At 35.8% G+C, this 21,820-nt stretch overlaps 1 protein-coding gene across 1 annotated transcript in view; it reads right to left on the bottom strand.

Annotated features, from left to right (window-relative positions):
* LOC134540328 (uncharacterized) overlaps positions 1-21,820 on the bottom strand; it is a 227,961-nt gene that overhangs the window by 62,540 nt on the left and 143,601 nt on the right. Inside the window, exons 5-6 of the mRNA XM_063382989.1 lie at positions 9,060-9,154; positions 3,329-3,466 (exon numbers count right to left, since the gene is read on the bottom strand). Of these exons, the coding sequence (XP_063239059.1) occupies positions 3,329-3,466; positions 9,060-9,154 (233 nt within the window). The remainder of the gene's footprint in view (positions 1-3,328; positions 3,467-9,059; positions 9,155-21,820) is intronic.

The raw sequence follows: 21,820 nt of genomic DNA, 5'->3' as shown, positions 1-21,820 counted from the left end.
GAAGACAGACTTTATTGTATTAACTAATTAACTGTTTAGAGAATTTTAACAACATGGGTATTATTTTAATGAAATTCCTTGTTGAAAATCAGGTAAAAAGCCAGGGTGTAGTATTTTTTTTTAAGCTTTATTTTACTTTTATCGGAGCCATTTCATTATATAGTTTAACCTTCTGTTCTGCAGATTGAATGATTTAATAGTCAGTGTAGCTGTTCTGGCAGCGAATTCTATCGAAGGGTAATTTACATCAAGAAAGGTAGTTGAAAACCAAAATTTTTGCATATTTAACATGCTCTGCATTTTTTTTTTAACAATTATATGTTAAATTTTGGGTCAGGGTTTTGTTTAATAACTCTATTTGCAACATGAGAAAACACGAATTGCTCGTCCTTCGAGGTTAGACGTTTACACAACTCTGGCAAGTACTGAAAGAATTCACACACGAGATAATAATTACAAAAACCTGCATGAATTTTTACACCCATTATATTACACTAAGTATGTTGAAAATATTTGTGGCAGAATAACATATGTGAGGAAGGTATTGAGATAAAAGTTTAGAAACAGCCCTTAAATAAAAGTTATGACAAAAAAATTAAAAAAATCAACCTGGCATGACTATTTAACTTTTTTTCTCAGTCTTCATTAAAAATAGATAGTTGTTTCATTGCATTAAATACTGTTTTTTAGTTTAAATTTTATGGAATTAGTTTTTAGAAACAGAAACATTACAATATATTAATTATTCTTATATACATTTCAAGAGGAGCAGCAAGATTAAAATTAAATTTTCGATAAGTGCTTCCAAGCACATCACTTGCCTTGTGATGCCATTCCTGTCAAAATACCTTATGCAGACACAAAGTAGGCCATATTTTAATGCACAAACACCATCATTTTATTTCAACCCAAGAAAATTGTTTACATGCCAATACTTTTACCAGTTACAGAAACAGGCCACAGAAATATGAATGACTTATTTACATTTTAACAAAACGTGCATACATTATATAAGATTAAAAATCTGTTAAGATAGCAGGAATCTTTTTATCCCCAGAGAGGAAATGTACTAGTAGTTGGATTTCTGGAAAGTTAATGCCAACAGTACAAACAAGAGAATGCAGAATATGCAGGTGCTAGGAGAAAGAGATGGCATAAATCAAAATGCTTAATTAATTAAAAAGTACAGTATGTACCTATATCAAGTTGTATACAAACAACACAGAGCTGAGATGAAATCTTATTTTTCAAGTCATTTATATGCCTTCGGACTGTATTATTTTTAGTTATCTCTAATTTAAAATGTGTAAAAAAATACAAAACTTTAATGGAGATTGAATATTTTCTAAACTGAATTTTTGGCTACAATATGGCAACTGTAAGTTATTTTTATCAAAAAAATCACTTCAACTGCTGAAAATACTACCAAAAGTCATGTAAACATGAAGTACCTACATTATAACTTTTCTAAAACATTATAATTATAGGCTAAGCATTTTCCCGCTGTTCACACTATATTTTTAATATCCCAGACATTTTCCCAATAAAAGTTAGACACAACTGTGTACAACATTTCATATTTTAACATTCCAGCTTATAATATCTTTAAAATATCCTTGATTCTATAATAGTGACGTAACTGTCATAAAATTAAATACACATTTGTTTCCTGATATAAAGCAGGGCAGTCTTTGTTTGAACTAACTACTTAATTTTGAGATTAGAGAACCTTTAGACCTATCTTCAAAATTTTAGTTTTAGTTTTGCCTTTACTATCAAGATGAAATTAAAATTTATAGTAAAATAGGTGATCCTGTAAGTAAAATTTTCCTGCATATGACCTCTTTTTCTGCCCCTTTGAAGAAAAAAAAAATAACATAGTTCTCCTGTACTTCAAACTATGCTTCATATGATTAAAAAGATTATTTTTTTTTTTGATAATGTGATGTATTTTCACATTATCAATCATGGGAAAAATTAAAAAAATGATTGAACCAGTTTAAAATAAGCATGAACTCATATAAATGCAAGTTTTCCATTGGTATTCACCCGGTAAAAAACATGTTAATAAGTTTGGGTCATCATGAGATGAGTCACTGAATGTACATACTCATCTGCGCGAAAGACAAGTGAGTTAAAAATTAGCCTCGTAGCAGGATATGATGATGAGTCCTCAATGCTCAATTCTGAGCTTTGTAACCTCATCTGAGGTTCTAATGTCCGGGTTATTTTACAGTGGTTTTTCATTGGCTTTCGCAGTGTGGGTTGGTTTTTTTTTTGTGTTGATTGTTAGCAAGCAGTTTACTGGATATAATGAAACTCATCCACCGAGTTAGGAAAATCTAGATATCCATTAATGTTTTCAAACTGCTGCCATTCCTCATACCTATTACATCAAAACAGTTATATACAAATTAAGACTATGATTCATGCCATTAATTCCCATAAAGTCAACCAGAAGCCAATGGTAAATGAAGACCCCCAAGTATCCACATGCCAATCATTGCTCATATCTTCTAGTGCACCCTGGCCGGGGCAGTTCCTCAGATAATTGACAAGACCAAACAGATAGCCTATTTGATTTGACTGATACATAAAAACTGTAAAGACAGATCGGTAGTAGTCACGAAAGGTCCCCTGTTGACGTATTGCCAATGTTTTAAGCTCTAACTAAGTTGTAAATTATGAACACCAAGTACAAGTAAAACAGTTATCATCGTTAGCATTTCTAGGTAAAACTATTCAAATAACTGTAACCAAATGTTTGAATCCTGGCCATGCTAGAATTAATTTAAATGAACGTGTCAATATTTACACTTTGTTCAAACCAACTGTCCCTTATCTAAGATATGCAGCTTATAATTAATAAAATTCTTAATTTCAATGATTCATAGACATTTTGTTGAGATGAAATTTTTAAATTTTTCCTTTAAAAAAAATTTGCTCTAAAAAAAACATACTGTTTCGGCAGCCATTAAAGTTAGGGTGAAATTCAAAAAATGTTTACCCATTTTGTTCCACCATTCTCTCTACCAACAAACGTATTATCACTGCATGTATGCAACATGTATCGCTCACTACATAACGTCACAACATTAAAATATTATGCATTACATCATGAGACTAGATTAAGCTTACATAGAAAAAAAAATCTGGTAAAACTAAAAAAAAAAATTATGCCTGAATTTCTTTCTAAGGCAACAAGAGACCACAGCGATCTCGTTAGTCTTTTATCGTCATTAATAAAGCACACGATAGCTATTATGTGTTCACGTGTTGGCCAGATGGGTGCAGGGGGCAGTGTCTCCCTCCCCCCGGCACGACTTACACTCCGGGTGGTCGTACAAGCAGCTGACGTTCACGTCGTCCAGCCCGCCTTGGACCAGCTTCTCCACCAGCTTCTCGATGAACTCTCGCACCCGCGCAGTCTCCGCGTCCTCCATGACATGCCCATGCTCGCCGCTCCCTGCAACGCGCACAACCCCCGTGTCAGCCCTCGGGTAGGGAGGGCAACCACGTACATTTACTATACATAGATGTGTTTCAGGTTCAAAATATCACTATTCCAGGTTCAAAAATTTGATATTTGGTGTTTCTATTTTAATTAAGGGTGGACCAATCAAATCGTTAGTATTCTAAGGATTTGATTAACGAGGAAAAAAAATTCAAGAAACATATTTGAGGAAATAAAAAGTAAATCAAAAAATTCAAAACTGACAACCTCTGAAGTTTATTACGTCAATTTTGAAGTAGGTGGATATACATTATACAAAACATATTTCGGTCTCTCCCAAATCTCTATATCTCTCTCAATATATCTCTGTATCTTTCTATATAGGTATATGCATACCTACTCCTATATTTATCACACTCTCTCCCCTTAGTATACATCTATATCTCTTTAATATATATCTTTATCTATCTCTCTATCTCCTTATCCATACCTCTGTCTCACCATCTCTCTATCTCTTTATATCTCTTCCTATCTTCCTCTATCTCTCTCCGTTCAATTCTGTCATGCGAGCGCACTCATACAAAGAAAACACACAAACTGTCGTTAAGGTGGTGCCTCCCATTTCAGGTCAAGATTTTATATTTACAGTAATTACAGATAAACTTGTACACTTTTTCAATTGTTTAACTTCCACGAAATGAAAAATATATACAGCACATTCTTTTTGCATAAGTCGCTGCTAAAGTTACATTTTTAATGTTTTTGGGTTGTACAAATAAGAAGAATTTAATTTATTGCAGAACTGAAACTTTTTAGGTTCAACTGCAATGCCACTGGCTACTTCAAGGAATGGTTTGAATTTCTTCCAGAAAATATTAATTAATTTTACCTGGCATTTCAAAATTCTCAAATTTGTTACGATTTTGACAGCCAAGAAATATGAAATGAGTTTTTGATAGAAATGCAAACCATATCATGAAGTAGCCAGTGGCATTGTAGTTATACCTAGAGTTTCAGTTCTGAAATAAATTAAATTCTCCTTATTTGTACAACCCAAAAACGTCAAAAATGTAACTTTGGCAACTAATTATGCAAAAAGTATGCGCTGTAGCCTATATATTTTTCATTTCGTGAAAGTTAAACAACTGAAAAAGTCTAAAAGTTGATCAGTGATTAATATAAATATAAAATCATGCCCTAAATTGGGTGGCAACCCCCTTAACCTACATTAAATACACACATTTGTTGAAACGACTCGCGCGCTACCTATTGTTTATGTCGCAGACGGCCCGAAATGTCGCTGTTTGTATTCTGTGAATTGTCATTGTTTGTATTTGACTCATTTAAATTATTTTATGCGCGCGCGCTCATATACCAAAAACACACGAATTGCCGCCAAACTTTATGAATACACACATCTGTTGAAACGATTCGCGCGCCACCTATTGTAAAATGGTTTTACTAATGCAGAACCAGAAACCTTTCGCGGGCATGCGCATAACGCCTCATCAAAGTTTCATCGCAATCGGATGAATGGTATAGGAATGCGTGCGGGATTAGTTAGATCTAAATTAGAAAACTGTTCAGTAATTTGGAACATCAACACACCTGACAAGTGATAAAATCGAAAGCATACAAAACCAAATAATCAAACGTATTACTCTGACGTCGACCGGGGCTTCGCCCCGAACGTATTTGTTTTCAGTCAGTGAGCTGCAACTACGGAAAACATCCGGCCGCTCAGAGCGATGCGCCCTTTCTTTTATTAACGAAGTGATGTAACTGTAACTCTTCCGTTTTATCCCCACAGATATGTGTTTGCAGCAGTCTGGCTTCAAGCACCTATTTTAACATAGATTAAATAAATATAATTACTTAACAAAGACATAAGTCCCGACCGGACCTAAAGTTGGCCGAAGCGGGCAACATTTTAAATACGAATTACTTCATTGTTGAGTATGAGGGTGTGATGACATGCCTCATTTTGTGTGTGTGTGTGCCCAGGGTTGCTACAAGCTTGGAATGCAAAAAATTCCCTGACTTTTCCAGGTTTTCCAGATCTGAATAGACAAGTTTCCCTGACCTTCCAGACACGAAATAATCCCGTAAATCCCCTTGATATTGCTTTCCAGGGAAAATGCAGTTCAAATGTCACCTTAGCAAAATCAACGCCATTTTAGATAGTTATATGTGCTTGTAAACCATTATTACCAATTCACTTAAAACTATCGAATGTAGGCTACGAACTTGCGTGTAAAAAATGCAGGAAAAAGTGTTCTCCTCTTGTGTTTACAATAAAAAGTCAGAGTTTTCAAGAAAAGGAAATATCAACCGAATTTCATGACCAAACGTTTTAGCATTTTTTGAGGTGCCTGAACGTAGGCCGAAGAAGTATTTTCCGTTTAATTTTGCTGCACAAAAAAAAATCCATAAATATTTGGTGAGTTCCCTGTCATATCTTTGAATATATACAGTATATATATTCAAAGGTCATATATAGGTATTCCCTAACCATTTTAATTTCTCTGAATTTTCCCTGTTTTCTATACCTGTAGCAAGCCGGGTGTTCTTTTCCAATTACCCTGGGCACGAATTTTGAATACGTCCAACGGCTTTCTTGTTCGGCGCGCAGGCGCCAGATAGCGCGCTGTGACACCCCAGTCCCCAGTCTGACATCACCGGCCATGGTAGGACGCACCGGCAACTCTGAGACTTCATCCGTTGCCATCTCCGACAAAATAATTCTGTTTTATCGTGTTATTAATCCAAATCGGTCACCTAATAATGTCCTCGGGGCCTGCAACGGGCGGCAGACTGTTCAAATGATCATTGTTCGCTCTTAACGAGGCTTTGAAACTAGACGACGTGAACTTGCAACGCCTAAACAGATTCGCGCCACGGGGCTTTCGAGAAGGTTTTAATTCAAACGTGTGAAAGATTTGTAAATGTGTACGTAAATAAATACAAGATACGGAGGTTCGTGTTGCTTTCTGACTACGTGCCGACCATCTGCAGGTAAGGGGTCGTCCATTAATCACGTGATGTTTTTTTAGCAAATTTTTAACCCCCCCTTCTCCCTAGGGATTTGTGGTGAGGTTTCAGACAACACCCCCCCCCCCCCCCCCTTCAATAAATCACGTGTATTTTTTGGTGCAAAATATTTTTAAAAATATTTCGGAATATTATCTTTAAATATAGGTATAATCTAATTTAATTAAGGAAAATTAAGCACAGTGAAAAAAATGTCCATACACACATTTAGTTTGCTGGTTTATTCTCACTGGCATAAAAATAATAAAGGAAAGGCTTATATGTGATTTACGCATGTATTCGGCGCCAAAATCACAGTCTTACTGGCGACTGGCAAGCCGAGCCGGGTGGTTCATGTTGCGGCGGGCGGGGGATATTGTTGCCTGGCTACGGCGAGTCAAGGTCACGCATCGCTTTTCGGTTTAGTAGAAATCGGGCGGGAAAAAAAATATCACGTGATATCTCTCTACACCCCCCTCCCCCCTTGAGATATATCGTGATTTTTCCCGACCCCCTCCCCCCCCTTTCGAGCCTCACGTGATTAATGGACGATCCCTAACAGAAGTGTGGAACGCATTAGGCGCGTTCTACAATGGCGCGGAAACCGGAGACTGAGTTCCCGGGACATTTCACAATCGCGTTTCTGATGCTTCCACAATGAACGGAAACGTAGCACAAGGTAACCAATGAGATTCCCCTTGCTACGGTGCTCCCAGAATGTTTGTTTACCACTTCAGGGTTGTCTGTAATGTCGGTTTACGGACGATAATTTTACGTGATAACGTCATATAATAAAACATTGATGAAAAATATAATCACGAACAATTAGTTATAGAAATAAACTGAAATCAAATCAATGTCAATAAATTGTTAATTTGAAATGAGAAATTGGACAAATAAATCAAATTTTTCAAATTGCTGTTTTTAAAAAGCCCGCCTTAACTTGATTGATATTGTAGAAGATTTTCTGGCACGGTGGTTGGCCGGTTCTTGCACGCTCGGCTCAGGCGGAACGTGACAATGAGTCATGCTTTTTTCATGCGTGCAGCCGGCGTTCATCGATTTATAAGACGTTATCACGTCAAAAAAATGTAAAAAAAAAACTTTTTTAATTTTTAAATAAAAAATATATAGTGGGTAGGTTGAGTGTATATATAAAAAAATAAATTTCAATGTTTTTTCTCAATTATTATTTTATTCCTGACTATTCAGATCTGAGAAAAAGTATATTTGACCAAACATTGAATTATAATAATAATAATTATTATTTAGTTTTTTTTTGGACTGTGAGCTACAAGTATTATGAAGTAACTACACAGTTGCAGATGTGCAAAACTTGATGTAAGATCGTAACAGGACAAATCTTTACAACAGAAAAAAGTATGTAACATCTCAGTAGCTGAAGGAAAGAGTGTAGAAAGTCTCCTTCGTTTCTCACAAGGCAGCGTGCTTCACTTTCTTGTCATTAATATTTACACGGTTTCAGGGAGCTGCGTTGCTCTCTTTTCACATGCTTTCACCACTTTGCACACAACACCCTGAATTCCTCTGCACCACGGTTCACGGGTGCGAGAGAAACCTTCACACAGGCGGCACACGCGTAGGAATGCCAGAGACCGCAAACCTAACAAAAATACACTACGTATTAGGACAGGCCAGATTGCGTTACGAATAGCGACAAACAGGTGCCTACAAACACCCACTGACCCAATTTCAGGATTGTTTTCAGTACCTAAAAAAATAAAATAAAAATTTCACAGCTGTAACGTATTACTGGGTGATTATATAAAATATAAACATCTGATTTAATGACAATACAAATAAAGTACAGTATGTAGTTGGAGGAACGAGCTGATATTTATGTTGGAAGGCCAGAACCTTAACAGAGATAATTTCCGCGTTATTTAAGTGGACGGTCCTACAACTATTTGAGTCTGTTCTACACTGGCACGGAAACGTATATACGGATCTCACGTAACAGCATTTCTACTACAACAGCACGCAGACGCAGACGCAGACGGAGACGGACCCGCGCGGATCGGCTCTGCAATGCTGAACTCTTCCGCTTACGTTGCTCCGTGTGGCCAATAGAAGCCGAGTACTTGGCTGAGGTGGTAGCCATGTTTGAATACGTTCTAAATACGTTAAAAATTGTTTCCAATACAAGCATATCGAGTGTTCTATTTTGACTTTGTGGTTTATTTTTATTATAAATTTTTATTCTGCCCGTGCTATGGTCTTTAGCATTATAACCTTGAAATGCAATCTCATTGGTTGCCATTATTACGTTTCCGTGCATTATGGAAGCAGCAGAGACGCGATAGTGAAATGTTCAACGGGCCTTATAAGACGTCAAAAGAAAAAAATGCAAGCTAGAAAGGCTGTTCGATGACTTCCAGCACCGTTAACTGTTTTATTGATAAATAGTGACCCGTAGACTTCCCGAGACTTCCCGAATAATGACAAAAGTCAGTCAATGGTAACGGCAATGAAATGAAATATAACCAGCTCTGCGAGCGAGGCAGATTCTTCGGGACGCAACCCTCGACCGGCGGCGGCGGGGAGACACACTCACCGGAGTCGTCATCGGCCTGCGTCGTCGCCTCCCGACTGCTCAGCCGGTGCTGCACCTGGCGGTACAGCCATTCCCCCGTCTGCAGCCGCGCCTCCCTGCGGCACAGAGCACGACACAGTCAGTCCCCAGTCCCAGCAGCAACCATCAGCAACAACCAGCAACCTTCAGCAGCCACCAGCAACCATCAACAGCCACCAGCAACCATCAACAACCACCAGCAACCACCGGCAAACACCAGCAAACACCAGCAACTATTTGCAACCATCGGCAACCACCAGCAACCACCAGCAACCACCAGCAACCACCAGCAGCCATCAGCAACCACCAGCAGCCACCAGCAACCATCAACAACCACCAGCAAACATCAACAACCATCGGCAACTGAATAGGCGGAGCATAGACACTAAAAAAGCTCTGCGGTTTAGAAATGCCATCATCAAAAACAAATTAAGTTTTAAATATAAAAAAAAACATACAATTTTCTCAGACATAATAACTGGAATAAAAAAATACATTTCACAAAACATTATCAATTCAGAATTTATGGACGTTTTCAGTACAACTACAAAATATCATACTTTTTGTGATTATTTTTTGACAATGTTGAATTATTTTGATGGTAATGGAATAAGCATTGCTGCCACGTGCACATGTGTGCAGGTGTGATTTTTTTTTTTAATTGTAACTGTGGTTATGATCTTCAACACTCATAGCTTACGACTGTGCAGTTTTTTTTAACAAAAGATAAAGTATTTTAACATTGTGTTTTTGGTTGATCCATATTGCAAAATAGATAATTTTAAACATAAATGGTGAATATTCCCAGCAACGAACGACCACAAAAAAAAAAAAGTTTGACAACAATGACTTTCGAAAATTTAACGACTTTTAGGTTGTTATGTTGCTTATAAATACCACAAAGTTCGCTAATTAAAAAAAAAAAAAGGAGCTTCAGTTGTAGCATTGAGTTGCGACTCTTTATCTTCCTTGCTGTGTGACCCACAATAGGGACACGCCTACCCGAGCACACATTCGGTGTGCAGGGTTTCAGAAGAAACCCTGCTCAAGATGGGAAGCCTTCTTTTCACAGACGAGAGAGCCACACCCGTAGTTCCCCGAAGGTTGCTTAGCAAATAACTTTTTAATATGTAGCTATCCAGGGCTAGGAAACCGTTTACATGATTTCACAGTATCTTCAATGTAGCTTTCCTAACCAAATCAACCGTACACATTTTTTTAAAGTATTTATAATGTAGCTAACCTAACCTAATTGACCATTAGTTATCATGAGTTGTCCAAAATATAAAAAAAAAACCGAAGATGCACGATCGGGCGTTTGGCTCTCTCGTCTGTGAAAATAAGGCTTCCCGCTCAAGATATACAAGTGGTGTCTGTTTATGAAAGGCATTTAAGAATACGCCGAGGGCGGGTGAATAGTTATTTTTCCGTATTTAGTTTTTTAAATTGTATTTTTAGAAGAGTGAAAAGGGCTAGGACGCGTGTTTACAGAGAATAATTCTTTGGCATGAAACTCCCAGAAGAGATTTTTTGAAAGCATTCCAATGACTTGAAACAAATCTTTATTTTCATTTCTCCACCATTTACTCTCATGGCTACAGTGAATATATATGATGTTAAAATATTTAAAATTAAAAAAAAAACATGATTATAACGTACATAAAATAGCGTATATTTATATTCTGTATATAAGATATTACCTGTTACGCGCACGTATTCAAGTACAACACACGGCCGTGTCCATGACATAAGCACACCCTCAGTGGCGTAGCCAGGATTTGTATATGGGGGGTGTTAAGAAGCATGCCGCCCCCCCCCCTCGTATTACAGCGGGGGGTCCGTGGGTCCTCCCTCGGGAAAATTTGGATTTTAAGGTGTAAAATAGTGCTATTTTAGCAGTTTTCGGTACTTAAATTTAAATATTGTAATGGTAAAATTTTTATTAATTTTAATATGAAATTTGTTTGAGTGATGAATAAGAAATTAATTAATGATTTGGTACTAAGGGGGGGGGGGGGTTTGAACCCCTAACCCCCCCCCCCTGGCTACGCCCCTGCACACCCTATTTTTTTTATTCATGTTCAGAATCTCAGCTCCCGTCGCACGGCATTTGGCGGGAGTGATCTCGTGAAGTGGAGCGGAAGTCGAGCGGAACGGATGTGTGCAACAACCACCCCGGACGCTGCCACGTATAGCGGATGGCGCGAGCCCAAAGTTCACGAAGCCAATAGGTAGAGACCTATAAGATTCGCGGATTCATTTCGCGATAGGATAGAGTCCAAATACTTTTGACATTATTTTGCTTCAGTGATTGGGATACAGTTTTATCTGAAGGACTCTGGGCCAATGAAAAATCTTTTTAACAGAAGAATTAGCGAGTCACGATCATTCCAGTCAACATGTGTTACAAAGTCGGTAACCAATCAGCAGATGTAATTTGCACGAGTGCATAGAGGATCATGGAGTCTCTATCCTTTAGGGATTTTAAATCGCGAATTTTGCAGGTCTCTACCAATAGGTAAAACCTTACAGTATCAACTGTTCGATGAGTTTCACGTCTTTACATCTTTAATAGGGGGCCGTTTCTTACAGTTTCATATTTCCTTCTGCTAATCGAATGTTTCGACAGTCGAAACTACTTGTGGTTCGCGTCAAGAAATGTTCTTGAAAAACAAATTTGCGCATGTAGGTATTTATCCCGCCTGGCATTATTTTCAAAAATTCCACGTTAATTTTCGTGTGCTAAGTGTACTTGCAACGTGAGCTCACATGAATCTTCTCGTCACCGAGGTTAGGTGTTACACATCTCTGGCGAGTGCTGAAACACTCGCTTACTTTTCTTATGCTTAAAACATGTGCTCTTGTGCTATCCAAAATCAAGGAGTTTTTAAGGACCCATCTCCTTCATCGCTTTTGCCACTACCATGAGGTAGAAAACTATTTATAATACCTCAAGAAATTACCAATTATAATAGATAATGCACAAAAAAAATCTTTAATTAGTCAACACTTACAGATAAGCCTTTACTGTTCAGAATCATATCTGGAACTTATATCTAACCCAAGCATAGTGTCTATCTGAAATTTTAAGTCCTAAAATTTAATTTGGGCACACATTGCATTTACCTCATGAGTTCAAAGTAAGACAGAGAAAAAAAAACATTTTTTTAAAGGTGAAATACAAAATACAAAAAAAAAAAATAGAAAACTTTTTATACATAAATATAGTCACATGAACCAAATTTGCCAAATGTACTAGTATGCATGAAGTGTTGTTTGCTTCCAAGTTTGAAACAATAAAACTTTCAAATACACTCATTTATCCATTACTTTCTAACAATCAGTCTTTATTAAAGCACTATTAAGGATTCTTAGGTCTCCGTCAAGATCTACAAGATGTCACTCAAAAATAAAAAATAAATATAAGATAACACTCAAGTTTTCAAAATAAACATTAAGGGGGGGGGGGGGGTGGTAGCAGTAGAGCTGGTACCGGGGTTGTCTAACCTCCTTAGGACAGGGGGTGTAGGGTGTTGACTGAAAGAAAAAAAATATTATTATTTTAGACCTATTTCTAACCTTTTTACTCGATACCTCCATTTGCATTTGTGGTTCTGCTTCTGTCGCACATAATCTAAACAGCTAATTAGTGTAATTTTATGGGAGTAACAAGTCGCGCAAGTGATGACAATTTGGAAATATTTCCACGCCATTTTACACATATTTGTTGAACATATTTTTGTCAGAACACATTCAAGGGAGGTATCGAGTTAGTATTTTATAAATAACCCTTTAAAATAAAATAAAAATAGAAAGAACGAACAAAATTCAACCGAGCCTTAAATGCGGAACGAAATTCTTTAGCCGATGACAGCCAAAGTGAACAGACTGGTTGCATGTTCGACATATCTGTGATGTCAACACGACAAAAAAATGGCGGACGCGACGACTTACCCAATTAGAAATTTTTTTTTCTACTTTCATCGCGCTACGGGCTCAATGTAACTATAATGACAGTCAAAATTGGGTTTTCGAATGTTGGTTTAACTATTGCGTTGGAAATAAAAATTATTGTTCTTGTATTTTTGAGGTTTTGTTTACTATTTTGTGTGTGTGTGAAATCTATTAAATACTTTAACGTTTAATAACTTTTCGGAATAAAAATTAAATTTGGAAAAACCCTAATTTTCTCAAACAAACTTGTAAACATTGGTGGCTGTCGTATGTGAGTCATGGAGGTATACGTCGGGTCGTTACCACAACGCCGAACGTACAATAACACCGAACGTACAATAACGCCGAATACCATAACGCCGAATACCATAACGCCGAATACCATAACGCCGAATGCCAAATTGACTGCAACGCCGACAGCTATAAAACTGCTGTGTACCACAACGCCGAAATACAGTAACGCCGATAAATGTTGCTGCGGGGAAGGGGGGGGGGGGGGTCACAGGAGCAAAATGAAAAACAACTGAATGAATTTGTGTGTGTTTCCTAAATGTATCATAACGCCGAAATATCACAACCTAGGCTAGCCTAACCTAACCTTTGTGGCAGTCCTGCAATGACATTTTTCGGCGTTAATGTATTTCGGCATTGTGGTAATTCGGCGTTGTTGTACACAGCAGTTTTCTAGCTGTCGGCGTTGTAGTCAATTTGGCATTCGGCGTTATGGTTTTCGGCGTTATTGTACGTTCGGCGTTGTGGTGCGTCCCCGTATACGTCTATGTAGTGGGTGACTGTTCTGAAGATGAAGTCATCTGGTTAGCACTTGGATAGCAAAACAAATCGTAGCTGTATAAAGGCTAATATGCTACAATTTTTTTTTTAATATTTTGAAAAGAACTCACTAGGAAGAATCGTAAAGATGGCATCATGTAGTGAATTTTACTATACAAATACAATACCAACACATCTGCTTGAAATTAGCGTTCAACTTCATTATAACCCAAAAAAAAAAAAATTGTTTTGCTGTGCAGATAAGGAAGGGGGTGGGGGTATGTTATCGTTTTGACTTCAAGTATTTACACGGCAAAGAATGTACACACCCACTTCCTTACTTCTCGCCAGCATGATGTGGGTTGTGTATTAAACGACCATAAACATTTTAAAGTCGTATAATTGGCTAACCGAGTCGCTGGCTCGATCGTTATCGCCTCACTTCCAGTTTGGATAAATAGTATTCAACCATTCCTGCGAAGAAAAACCTACAAAGAGACTCGCACAGATGTCTGACTATTCGTTAACCCCCTACTTCAAAACATTGATCACCAACTCTTCAGCGTTGCACTTTTCGTTGCGCTGTGATGAGTATTCGGCACGACTTACTCTACCAGCTGCAAATAAATCCCGCTTCAAAATACTGGTCAGATGTACGAAACCAACGACTTAACAACCGCACAGAAAGTTAAAAAAAAAATATAAAAAAAAACCTACGTGTCGAGCGGCAGGAAACAAATCCCTCCCGCGCGCGACGGCAGCTTGGAGCCCGCGGTTCACAGGGATGACAGCCTGACCCGAGCAGTTCCGGAGTTCTCCGAAGTTTGCCGATCGCTCGTGTGAAAAAAAAAAGAAGGAAAACGTAAAAAGACCTAGACGACTAACAGAGATGTAAATACTCTCACGAATTCAACTGAGTATTTCGCGATTTCATTTTAGAAAAAAAAAAACTTTCAAAAATTGTGTATTGGCTTTGATTTCGCAGGAATGTAACCGTTGGAATTTTTAAAAATTATAAAAATTTACCGGAGTACTGTTTCTCAGGGAAATGATATATAAATTTCCTAAGTTGAACTATAAAATCATCGTCGGAAATGGCTTTGAATGTTTTTTTTTTTTTTTTTTTTTTAATGTCCCTAGGGAGGTTTATCACGTGTCCCTCCACCCTCGGACACCGTGGTAAGGGGGAAGCCTTCCTATCACAGACGAGAGAGCCAAAACCCGAAGTTCCCCGAAGTTCGTGCTTTTTTTTCTTCCGTATATTTAATGTAGCTATCCTAACCAAATCAACCGTCCACAATGTTTTAAAGTATTTATAATGTAGCTAACCTAACCTAATTGACCATTAGTATCCTTTTATCAACACCGTCATATTTATTTACAATGAACCAAAAAAAAAAAAAAAAACCGAAGATGCACGATCGGGCGTTTGGCTCTCTCGTCTGTGAAAAGAAGGCTTCCCGCGGTAAGGGCAACACGGGGGTATCCGCGCAGGTGAACAGACGACGCCTAGGGACGCCGCAGCCGTGCGGTCTGTACGCTGGCAGCGGGGGGCGGGGGGAGGGGGGAGGGGGGCGGGCGAACAAAAGAGGCGAGGCACGTCCCCCATCGGCAGGAAGTCGTCAAAAGGCCACGCGGGGTGTACAGCTTCCGGCCGCTGCGGCGCTGCGACAAACGCGAACGCCTTCCGCGGACCGGTGCGTAGTTAGCACCCCCACTTTTGAAAACATAAGTTTTCTTTACGTCATTCGTTTGATCATCGTTAGATCAGTTTTGATCAACAAAAAGTTTCGTTTGATCAAGTTTCAAACTTTGACAATTAAGCATACTTTAAAAAATGCGTAGTTAGCACCCCCACTTTACTATATCAGTGAAGGAAAAGAAAATTTCAGAGTTTCTCTACGTCAATCGTTAGATCATCGTTAGATCAGTTTTGATCAACAAAAAGTTTCGTTTGATCAAGTTTCATACTTTGACAATTAAGCATGCTTTAAAAAGTGCGTAGTTAGCACCCCCCCTTTACTATATCAGTGAAGGAAATGAAAATTTCAGAGTTTCTCTACGTCAATCGTTAGATCATCGTTAGATCAGTTTTGATCAACAAAAAGTTTCGTTTGATCAAGTTTCAAACTTTGACAATTAAGCATACTTTAAAAAATGCGTAGTTAGCACCCCCACTTTACTATATCAGTGAAGGAAATGAAAATTTCAGAGTTTCTCTACGTCAATCGTTAGATCATCGTTAGATCAGTTTTGATCAACAAAAAGTTTCGTTTGATCAAGTTTCAAACTTTGACAATTAAGCATACTTTAAAAAATGCGTAGTTAGCACCCCCACTTTACTATATCAGTGAAGGAAATGAAAATTTCAGAGTTTCTCTACGTCAATCGTTAGATCATCGTTAGATCAGTTTTGATCAACAAAAAGTTTCGTTTGATCAAGTTTCAAACTTTGACAATTAAGCATGCTTTAAAAAGTGCGTAGTTAGCACCCCCACTTTACTATATCAGTGAAGGAAATGAAAATTTCAGAGTTTCTCTACGTCAATCGTTAGATCATCGTTAGATCAGTTTTGATCAACAAAAAGTTTCGTTTGATCAAGTTTCAAACTTTGACAATTAAGCATACTTTAAAAAATGCGTAGTTAGCACCCCCACTTTACTATATCAGTGAAGGAAATGAAAATTTCAGAGTGTCTCTACGTCAATCGTTAGATCATCGTTAGATCAGTTTTGATCAACAAAAAGTTTCGTTTGATCAAGTTTCAAACTTTGACAATTAAGCATGCTTTAAAAAATGCGTAGTTAGCACCCCCACTTTACTATATCAGTGAAGGAAATGAAAATTTCAGAGTTTCTCTACGTCAATCGTTAGATCATCGTTAGATCAGTTTTGATCAACAAAAAGTTTCGTTTGATCAAGTTTCATACTTTGACAACTAAGCATGCTTTAAAAAGTGCGTAGTTAGCACCCCCACTTTACTATATCAGTGAAGGAAATGAAAATTTCAGAGTTTCTCTACGTCAATCGTTAGATCATCGTTAGATCAGTTTTGATCAACAAAAAGTTTCGTTTGATCAAGTTTCATACTTTGACAACTAAGCATGCTTTAAAAAGTGTGTAGTTAGCACCCCCACTTTACTATATCAGTGAAGGAAATGAAAATTTCAGAGTTTCTCTACGTCAGTCGTTAGATCTTTGTTATATCAGATTTTATTTGCCATTGACTTTGTTTTGTCAAAATTCTCAATAGTATATTAGGTAATAACAATTTAAAGCTGGTTACTACAAAGTAAAAATGTGAAATACAAAAAAAAATAGATTACTTTTACTAATTGAAGCTCTTCCAGATGTATTTTGGTTCCATAAGGTGTGAAAATATATTATGATATTCTCTCACATAACAAATTTATAAATTATGGACTATGGTAAATAATACAGTTATAATATTTACAGATTAAAATTACAATCCATATTTTATTTTATTTCTATTCTTGCTTTCAAGTATTAAATTTTACATATTTATTTTGTGCTTGCAGATTAAACTTTTTGAGCATAGCACAAAAAGCTTTGAGAACTGAATTGGTTTTAGGTGTGCACACATTTCTTTCAACGTAAATAAATATTTTCAGGTATCAAATATTGTCAGTGTTAGCTCTTGTTTGATAAAATATTTTCCTGGCATTTTCCGTCTTGTTTTATGAGAATACTGAGACCATTTTATAATTTATCAACTAACAGACTCAAAAGTAACTTCAAAACAAAATGTTTCACAAAGTTTATTTTTATGGCCATCATAGGGTTATAATATTGTAACACTCAGAATGCTTGGACGAGAGGTTTTAGGAACATATGGCTTTAAAACTTAATTTTTTTACCTTTTATGTAAAAAATAAGTTATTTTATGTAGCACAAAATACCAGTTTTCTCCCATCGTGAGCACAGTCGTTTAAATTGTGAATGAGAACTGTGAACTAAAGATTATAATTACTTGTTCTACCTCCTTGTAGTGCTTTTACCGTAAATGGAAAACATTAATTTATATTTTGTTTGGACTTTTTATTCAAGTTATTAGATTGACCTGTATGTGTGAATACACTATATAATTTTGATAACTTAAGACCTTCTAGGGTAAGGTGTGTTGTGCGGGGGAGGGTTTTATCAACTTGACCGTTAAATGGAAATCACTAGATTTGAGAACATTGAATAATTTAAATTTCAATATAAGAAATAATATTACTCATATTTAATATTTTTATATGTATTTTGGTTCATACTCAAAATTTCATTTTATTTTGGGACTAAAAAGTATAACATAAGTTGATAAAAATCCAAACAAAAAACACTTTTATTTTTGAATGAAATAAAAATTTTAAAAATTAAAAATAAATTAAGGTTTTTGTCCAACAGCCAAATAATGCATCACAGCTGTGTTTAATCAAAGGTGGGATGCTTAATATCATTCGTCTTAAATTTTCTGTCAGTAGTAACAATATGATGTGTAATATATTTTCAATCTTTAAATTTAGAATATAGTAAATACGTATAATTTATGATATAGTCATTTCGAAAATGTTTTACGAACATAACTATATGAACTTAATAATAATAATGAACTTAAAATAACTAATCGTACATACTTCAGGATACAATCAGTCTTTACAGATTTGTGGTGGATTATAAGGTTGTTGGACGAAACTTAAATTTATATTAGTTTTTTATTTAATTTTTAGTTTATTCAACGATAAAATTATGTCTGTTTGGTTTTTTAACTTTACGTTTATTTTACTGTGTTTCATTTCTACCTCGAAAGTAATATAGTTTGTACCGAAAAAATTCAGGAATTTTTGTCGGGCATATCAGCAGAGTTTTTTGTGTGTCGTTCGTTACAATTACAATACCTTTATTGATTAAAATGCACAGACGGATGCACCGATCATAACAGAACACGTTAGTGAACACAATTTTTTATTTTATTCCATATATTTAAATGTACATATTATATGCATGTGTATAAGCACACATATACATGTAGGACGCCTGGTACTACTAAATATATGTGAAATAAAATACTGTTTAGTATTTTTAAGTCCTAGGCTATTATCAACAATTTATTTTACATAAATTTAAGAATGTATAGTTAGGTAACTTGTTGATTATGGCATAGAATAATGACAGCTCATGCATTTTACAGGCTGGCTGGAACAAGACTCTTATGGGACGGCGGGTTTCTCACAGAGGTGTTGGGATTCAGTCATCCATGTGACACAAATTAATATAGCCCCATCAACAACATTTTGGTTCCAGCCTTACATAAACCGAAAATCCATTGTGAATGTATTTAGTTCTAGATATAACTTTTGAATTTTAGAAATATTTGACAACGGTTTGCATTAAAATACTTAGTATTAAATATTTTGATTCGTAATGGTATCAAGCAAAGATTTGAAAATAAGTATTTAACTTGATTTTATTAGTAATTATGTTGTTACATCTTCTAAAAATATTATTATTAGGATAAATATAAAGTAAAAATGTTTTCCCTCCTATTATTAAATATTATCAGATAAATGACACAACAATTTTATGTGGGCTAGACGTTTGCAGGAAAAAAATTAAAGTTTTTATTTTAAACCTTTCCCTAATGAACAACCAACACTAACGAAAATTAAATGCAAATTAAATGAAATTTTTTTGCAAAAACGTTATAGTTTTTTTTAGAAAGTATTTTATTACACAACTGAGAAGTATCGATACCTATGATTACATTACAAAACAACAATAATTTACAATAATTATTATTAATTATTAACAAAAAATTATATGCTTAACTAAAACTGTGAACATTCAACAGATACTTACATTTACTATAACGCGTATTTTAAGAACTACAATAATGCAGCACTACACAAAACTAAACAATCAATTAGTACTACTAATAGACTACGGAATGTTTGCACGAAAACCATACTAAGTTCTGAAGCAAGTGTACCTGCTTAAGTAAGTTAATTTGGATTAATTTATATATGTTTAGCAGTTTTCAGTACATTATATAGTTCAATCTTGAGTCATTCATTTGTCAAGTTTAAGGTAGCTAAAGAAACAAAAAATCGTGTAAATATTATAACTCTATAACCTCTATATCTGTAATCAAAGTCTCTACAGACTCTGACCTGACTAAAATGTACCCCTAAAATATTTTAGTCAACTTTGATAGAGATCAAGACAGAAAATTACACATAAACACAATAATAACAAACACACTAACATTAAAGATAATCAATAAAATATTTAATTATGATAAAAGGAAAATTTGAATGCAAACAATGTATCAGTGGCAGAGAGAAATAACAGTAATGATTGGAATATTTAAAATATTTTAAGTGTAGTAAAAATTGTCCATAAATAATATTCAGTTTGTAATTAATTCAATTTGAGATCTTTAAAATGAGAAAGATTTAAATTGAACAAATATTCTCATTGTAGTCCAGTTTGGAACTATTAAAATTTACAATTATTGAAATTAGAACAAATATTTCAATAAAATAGAATTCAATTTAAATCAACAAATGACAATTATTTTTGTGATAACAAATATTCCAATTGTAGCAATTAATGTTCATAAAATAGTATTCTGTGTAAATCTTTTAAATTGCAGTTATTTAGGTTGAAACAAATATTTCAGTGAAAGATTATCCAGTTGAAATCATAGAAAAACAACAATTATTTCTTTTAGAACAAAAGTTTCAATTATAGTAATTAATGTCACTGAACAAAAAAAATGTACTGAATCCAAGTGGCTTTACGAAATTAATAAGTTGATAATACACTTTAAGTTTGTAAAAAACCAATCCAGTTGAACATAAACTAGATTGATAAATAGCATTTAGGGTGGGCACATACATAAAACAACAGTTAATATTCGCGGGGTAATTGCACACGGTCTAGCTCAGTAATAGAAGCAAGGTCTCTTGCTTACAGACCACTAGGTGAGCCTTAGACAGTATAATGCTCAATTTCTTGCAAAATAGTTCAAGCAAATTTTAAATACCCGTGTTTAAACAGTTACTAGAAACAGATGGCAGTAGCTTAGGGCTATAAAAGGACTCAGAACGTCCCAGGAGTCCAACGTCAGGACTTCCGCGTCACTCGCAGGAACGAGAAAGTTTTACCTCTGGGATGACGCTGTCGCTGGTATCCGGCCACAAATACCTCGATCCAGAATTATTCTGAGAGTCTGGTCGAATCACCACACCAGGGCCGTAGTGGTTACAACTTTCTGGAGCAGCAATGACCTGCCCCAAGCCCACGCCTATCAGCAAGATGGCGAGACGGCTTTCTTTACACTAATACTGTTCTTTAGGCCCTCAAACCCACGCCAACTTCGTTTGAATGCCCGGGCAACAAAGCATTGTTCTCCGGAGCCAATCAAAACACGTGTAGCATGGTTAAGCCACGGAAAACAGTTCAAAATAAAACTTATTAAATGCACTGATATTGTTCAGAACTAGAAAATAATAGTCCGAAAGTTCGTTAAAATTCCACCAAATGATAATTTAATTAAGTTCATTGCAGAAAATGTTTTTAGAATACCGTCAGAAATAGGTAAACAAACCGACTGGTTGCTATGACAACGACGGCATCGTGGCTAGCGGCGTGTGCATAGAGAAAATAACTCTATAATCACGTGTGATTATAATATTTTTGGGTAATATCAGTATTGGCTTTTAGTCATTCGAGACCAAACTTATAAACCAAAGCAAAAACAATGGCATTTATGGCAAAATGCTATTTCAACGTAATTCAACATAAAAAAATATGCGTGACAATACATTTTTGTCAAAGCCTGGTATTAAAAACTGGGTTGGTTATGCAAGTTTCTCGCCATTACTTTTAAGGACTCTTTCTTCAAATTTTTTAGGTTAACTCTCTTGAATTTTAATTAACTTCACAAAATTTTTGTCATATTTACTGAGGTTACATGACAGTAGTAAAAAATTTCGCAGTGTACGGTCGA

This window comes from Bacillus rossius, chromosome 16, assembly GCF_032445375.1.
Source record: "Bacillus rossius redtenbacheri isolate Brsri chromosome 16, Brsri_v3, whole genome shotgun sequence".
Classification (NCBI taxonomy): domain Eukaryota; kingdom Metazoa; phylum Arthropoda; class Insecta; order Phasmatodea; family Bacillidae; genus Bacillus; species Bacillus rossius.
Note: the sequence above shows the minus strand (reverse complement) of the source record. Positions and strands in the feature narration are given on the sequence as shown.